This window comes from Lipotes vexillifer, unplaced genomic scaffold, assembly GCF_000442215.2.
Source record: "Lipotes vexillifer unplaced genomic scaffold, Lipotes_vexillifer_v1.1 scaffold40, whole genome shotgun sequence".
Taxonomy (NCBI): domain Eukaryota; kingdom Metazoa; phylum Chordata; class Mammalia; order Artiodactyla; family Lipotidae; genus Lipotes; species Lipotes vexillifer.
The window spans coordinates 2,805,308-2,812,099 of NW_006771578.1; the positions used below are offsets into that span (position 1 = coordinate 2,805,308).

The 6,792-nt window shown below is 34.2% G+C and overlaps 1 protein-coding gene across 3 annotated transcripts in view; it reads left to right on the forward strand.

Annotated features, from left to right (window-relative positions):
* The window catches only part of XRN1 (5'-3' exoribonuclease 1), a 93,209-nt gene that overhangs the window by 16,696 nt on the left and 69,721 nt on the right, over positions 1–6,792 (forward strand). For all 3 annotated transcript variants that reach the window (XM_007446951.1, XM_007446949.1, XM_007446950.1), the window contains exons 7-12: positions 675–762; positions 845–1,013; positions 1,922–1,989; positions 2,308–2,445; positions 4,151–4,214; positions 4,429–4,534. In XM_007446951.1, the coding sequence (XP_007447013.1) occupies positions 675–762; positions 845–1,013; positions 1,922–1,989; positions 2,308–2,445; positions 4,151–4,214; positions 4,429–4,534 (633 nt within the window). The remainder of the gene's footprint in view (positions 1–674; positions 763–844; positions 1,014–1,921; positions 1,990–2,307; positions 2,446–4,150; positions 4,215–4,428; positions 4,535–6,792) is intronic.

The window sequence follows — 6,792 nt, forward strand, 5'->3', positions numbered from 1 at the left end:
CATGAAAGAGTGTTGAATTTTGATGTATGCTTTTTCTGTTAAATGATTATACGGGGTTTTTTCTCCCTTTTTTTATTAATATGGTGTATTACATTGATTTATTTTCTTATGTTGGACTATCTTTGCATTCCTGAAGAAAATCCCATTTGTTCATGGTGTATAAATGCTTTTAATATGCTGTTAACAGCGTATATTCTTACTTGTAATTAATCCTGGAGTATAGGCCAACAGCCAGGAATATAGACCCCTATACCAAGCCCGGAAAAGGTAAGAGGAGGAAGTGATGGTGCCTCAACATTGAAGCCTTGGACTGTACTGCAGTAGATATAAAAGTATATGTACTCACTTATCTATATGCTTTCTGCTGGTGGCCAGCCTTAAATGGACCAGATCCCACTGGTTTATTACATCTATTACGTATTATTTAGACTTTCTCAATTCTGAGAGTCCTTCCACAGAAAGCATATTGTAAACCAATTATTATGAACTTTATCTCTGTTGTAATTGTAGTTATATTTTTATCTTAACATTACCCTGCAGCTTGCCTATAAATTACATGCCTTAATGACAAGAATTAACTATTTTCTAATGATAAGTTTTATTTTAAGCTGCGTTTTTAAACTTGAACCTTAAAAATATAATAAGCTCTGTGTTGATCATCTGACTAATTACAGGGTATGCGCACCAGAAGAAACCACATTTCACCTTCTACACTTGTCTTTAATGAGAGAGTATATTGACTATGAGTTTTCAGCATTAAAAGTAAGTATTAATATAACCATGGGCCAAAGATGAATATGCAGAAATTTCCATAGGATTTGACTCTTCTCTTCATATTGCATAGAACAAGATCACATTTAAATATGATATTGAAAGGATAATAGATGATTGGATTTTGATGGGATTTCTTGTTGGCAATGATTTTATCCCTCATCTACCTCATTTACATATTAATCATGATGCACTGCCTCTTCTTTATGGAACATATATTACCATCCTGCCAGAACTTGGGGGTAAGAAAAGTTTAATATTTGTTTGAAGCTACTTTAATTTAGCACTCAGCTAACCCTAAAAATGTCACTCGGTTTATTAGATTATGGCATGCACAACTAAAGTAGGAAAAGAATTTGGAGTTTCTTTTAGTCTAAGGTGCCAAGCTCTCTAAAGTTGTAATTTTCAATGGATCACAAGCAAAGAAGATGTCGCCAGTTAAGCAGTCTCATTTATTGATACCTAACTAATCTCCACCTTAAATGGCTTAAGAAAGCCAGCAGAGGTTGCTCGTTTCACTTAGCTCGTCTCATATTTAAGCATAGAAATTTAGTTTTCTGAAAGGATAATCATCAGAGTAATATGAGGGAGAGATTTTCAAGTTAAAATGGGAAACTGACAGATAGTGGTGATGCTGAGTAAAACAGACGACAGGGAATTCCCTGGCCGTCCAGTGGTTAGGATTCCACATTTTTACCGCAGAAGGCACGGGTTCAATCCCTGGTCAGGGAACTAAGATCTGGCAAGTCATGCTGCACAGCAAATCAATCAGCTAGTCAATCAGTCAGTCAACAGAGTAGCAGGACATTGGTCTTTTCTTTCTTAAGTTAACATATCAAATGAATGACCTAGATAGATTCTAGAACATATTTAATTTAATTAACTGTCTCCCAGTGTTGTTTGGAAATTTGGGAAGATTATTACTATGTAAACCTGGAATTTTTTATATTTTCCTTCAGTTCTTACATACTGTGTATTATAGTAACATCCAGTTTATAGAAACTAGGGCCACTTACATTGTCTAACACTGAGTGTTTTTTCTTGATTAGTAGAATGTCAAAACTCAATGATTTGTAAAAAGAATTTTGTAGAATTGTTTAGAAAAAATAATGTCAGCTTTTAGTACAAGTTTAAATTTTGTTCCTTTTAGGTTATATTAATGAAAGTGGGCATCTCAACTTACCTCGATTTGAGAAATACCTTGTGAAACTATCAGATGTAAGTAACTAGAAGTTTTTGTTTTCCTGTCCCAGGGTAGCTATAAATGGTCAGTGACCAACTACATAATACCAGAAGAAAAAGTTTTTGTGATTCTACTCAAGTTGGTCATTCTGTATAAGTAATTTCACCTAAGTTATTTTTATTTCTATTTGCTTTTCATTTTTAGTTTTCAGAGTAGTAGATGAAGTCCCCATGTAAAAAAGTAATATCCTCTGATTTCCTATGCCCTAGAAGTAGTCACTGTTAAAAGTTTGGTCTGTATTCTTCTAAACATACTTAAGTTATTTTAAAATAAATGTGAATATTTCTGTACAGTTTGATCGAGAGCACTTCAGTGAAGTTTTTGTGGACCTAAAGTGGTTTGAAAGCAAAGTTGGTAACAAGTACCTCAATGAAGCAGCAGGTGTCGCAGCAGAAGAAGCCAAGAACTACAAGGAAAAGAAAAAATCAAAGGTGTCCATTTTTTTAGGTGTCCTTTCATTTTTTTAGCTGTAAAGGTAAAACTGATATTCCTTGTTTCTCATTTTCTTTCTTATGATTTTGGGGTTGCCTCATTTTAGTTTCATTTCTTCTTTTCCTCTATGGACATTTTAAAAATTGTTTTCGTTTCTTTTTCTCTATTAGATCCTATCATATAAATCTGATCTTTAAAAATCAGTTTATTTTTACCATCGAAGAACATTGTATTTTTTTTTGTTCTTCCACTCTATTAATAAGTGTATAAAACATTTCTAAATATAAGAGCCCAGAAAATTAGTTAAAGTGTGGATATTTATAGCATTTAATGTTATGAGACATTAACTAGATCAGTGATTTTTCTCTAGAAGTAATTTATATATAAAATCATGTGTAAAATACAGTGATAGGCTAGGCTAAGAGTAGTTTATAGCACAATACCTGGTAACTGTTAGGTCCTCAATAAGTGACTAGAGTCCGTTAGAATATGCTAGTACCCTGTAAAACACCTCTAAGAAGCCCTAAAGAATGTCTTATGTGTGTTAGCTTGGACAATAAACTTCTTCTGAAATTTTCCTCAGCTAACCCATAGTTACTGGATTCTGGTGAAACTGATGAGTTTCCTGCACTCTCTTTGCTGTACTGGTTTTATTCAGGCTCAAGCCTTCTTGCTTCTTGCCTTCTTGCTCCAGGAAGGGCAACTGTCCTGATTTTCTTTAGTGCAGTCTTTCTAATTTCTTAACTTTTCCTCAGTGGAACTTAGCAGTAGTCAGTCTGCATTCTACTCTGTTTCTTATCTTAATAAAACAGGCTCTGCAACTTTTGGGGGACCCGTACCCACAAACTTAAATATCAGTAATCCATGACTCCGCCCACCTCAGCTCAGTCCTTAAGCTTCACCAGTCATCCAGGGGTGTGTAGTTAAATTAGAGACACTGGTAGAATGAAAGGAGCTGGAGAAACAGCCCAGACACAGGAAATTGGCAGAGGCCCTAGCTTGGATGAAGAAAAGGAAATTGGGAATAAGGGAGTAGGAAGAACTAATGAGAGGCACTGGCAGTTGATAGGCAGTTAGAAGTAGAGGAGAGAAAGGATGAAATCACAAGGAGGAAGAATAGATGGGCAGGATATGAAGGATATGATGAAATGGAAGAACTTTAGAAAAGCAGATGAGTTACATGGAAGAAAATTTAGAAGTGGCTGGTAGAGTCATAGGAATGATGGAATCCAGAGATACAAAAAAAATAGGTAATGTTTGTAGTTATTGGATTCAATCATAAACAAACAGATTGTGTTAACAATAGCCCAGAATTTGACATATAAAAATGTTAAAGTTGAAAGAATTTGATATTGATTGTGTACTTTTCTCTAAGTAAATGAAATATTCTTGAAGTGTTTTGTTTTTGGAACACATATATAATTAAATATATTTATCTTTTATATTGGTGAACATTACTTGTTATTTATCATTGAGGGGTCTGAATGTTAAGTTCTACATAATAAAGATTTATAGCTTCAGGCAACAGTGATATAAAACCAAAAGCATTTACACAGCATTTGAGGAATATTTTTAAAACAAATTTTGCAGTGTGTCACTTAAGGATCATTCAGTTATCTTTAGTATTTTTTAAATCTCCCTGTTAAATGTCTCACCTTGAAGTATATCCTGCCTTAATTTTATATTGATTTGTAATTTGTATAGGGCCAGGAAAACTCAATATGTTGGGCTGCTTTAGACAAAAATGGAGAAGTGGTAACTTCTAAGGGTGAGTGCAAACTATGTATTTTAATATATGCAGTTTTTTTTGACAGAATAGTTGTTATATCTTTCCTTTATGAGTACTAATTCAATAATATTGGATGAAATAGATGTCTATGATAGTTTATAAGCATCTGCTTTGATATGTATTTATCAAAGCATTAGATGTAAAAACGGAATATTCGTAATTGTCAGCCACTGTCTTTCTGTCTTTTTTCCAGACAATTTAGAAGATGAGACTGAAGATGATGACTTGTTTGAAACCGAGTTTAGACAATATAAAAGAACATATTACATGACAAAGATGGGAGTTGACGTAGTTTCTGAGTATGTTTTTGCCAATGCTTTTACTTTAAAGTAGAAAAAAATTAGACTTTGCAGTGAAAACAACATAATTTTGATAGTTATGGTAATGGGTGGAAAGGATTTTTTGTTTTCATAAATTATTGTAAGCCTTTCAACTAGTACTGTTTTGGACAAGGTAACATTAATTGACATGTATTATGGAGTTGACCTTTGAACAACACAGGATTGAACTGCACAGGGTCCACTTATATACGGACTGTTTTTACTAAATACTTAATGCAGTACTGCGTGATTCACAGTTGGTTGAATCCACGATTGGTTGAATCCACAGATGTGGAATCGCAGTTACAGAGAGCCAACTAGTTATAGGTGGATTTTCTACTACACAGAGGGTTGGCGCCCCTAACTCCTGCATTGTTCAAGGGTCCTACGATAAAAATTGCCAAATAGAAAATGGTTAGTGTTTTGCTTCCCATCTTCTAAAGCTCACATCACACTTATCTCAGAGGGCACCTGGCTCAGCCCCAGGTTAATAACTAGTACAAAAGTTCCTTAACAACTTGACCTGTAGAATGGTTATCCACACTTCTAAACTACAGCCCACAGTATGAATTACATATATTCGTATTTTATTTATTTTAATTAACAAACACTTATAAAGTGTACCAAGTGCCAGGTACTATTCTAAACATTTGAAAAATATTAACTCATTTATATTTTAATAATATAAACATATAAATATATATAACATGAAAATGTTAACTTGTAATTCTCACAATAATTCCTTAAGATAAGTAGAATTATTATTACCTTAAAATAGAGGAAATTAAGGAATGAGAGGTTTAAGTGATTTGCTCCAAGTGACATGCATAGGTAGTGAGTGGCAGAGCCAGGATTTAAACACAAGCAGTCTGGCTCCAGAGCCCATGCTTAACCACCAGATGAGCCTGCTTTTCTATAAGTGAAATAAGAGTTTCATGAAATGCTGTGTACCCTTATTACATTAGCAAGTAGGACTTTTGAGACTTGAGAAATAACATATTTAAAATAGTTATGCTTTTAATCCTTTTTTCCTTTGTTCTTATATTTCCTTGATTACAGTTAGATAGAACTGTAGTACATGCAGTTGACATTAAATGCTTAATTTGATAGGAAACTAGTCTTCTGTTTTATTTCTTTTTCCTTTTATATAGTAAAATGTAGACTTATGAAAATGAGATACTATTTGTTTGCCTAGCAAATAAGCAAATCTTTTTAAGTTGTTATATTCAGTTTTGGTCCAGGAGTGGTAGTAGATTTCTTCCCTTAATTACTGGTGGAAATATAAATTGGTAAAATTATTTTGGAAACTACATATCCAAAAGCCTTTAAAATAGTCATCCCTTTGACCCAATAATTCTAATTGTTAAAATATCTTAAAAATATAAACACAGAAGATCCTTATACACAAAGAAGTTTATTACAAAGTTTTTTAAAAGTAAAAAATTAGAAACAATGTACATGTCCAGTAAGAATGTTCATCATAATTGTCTCCACCTCCTCCTCATTACAGTCACTGTCTCTGCCATTTCCAGTGTTTCCAGAATATGTGGAACTGTTAAACTGGTACTTATGGAAAGTTCATAACAATTCAGAAGGATACTTTCAGTATATCATTAAGTACAAATTTTAAAAGCAGGATACAAAAATCATAATGCACAGTATCCTCTCATTAATACTTAAAACAAAACAAAACAAAAAAAACCTGGGCATAGAAAAGAGATTGAAAAAAATACCAAAAGATAATAGTGATTGCTATAAGGTGATAAAAATGCTTTTTGTCATTATCTGTATTTTCAGTAATGAGGAAATATTTCTTTTATAATAAAAAAGTAATGCATTTCATTTTAAAAAGCATAGCTCCCAGGACTTCCCTGGTGGCACAGTGGTTAACAATCTGCCTGCCAATGCAGGAGACACGGGTTCGAGCCCTGGTCCGGGAAGATCCCACATGCCATGGAGCAACTAAGCCCGTGCACCACAACTACTGAGCCTGCTCTCTAGAGCCCGTGAGCCACAACTACTGAGCCCACGCACCACATCTACTGAAGCCCGCACACCTAGAGCCCGTGCTCTGCAACAAGAGAAGCCACTGCACTGAGAAGCCCGCTCACCACAATGAAGAATAGCCCCCGCTTGCCTCACCTAGGGAAAACCTACGAGCAGCAATGAAGACCCAACACAGCCAAAAATAAATAAATTAAAAAAAAAAAAAAAAGGGGCTTCTCTGGGGGCCCAGG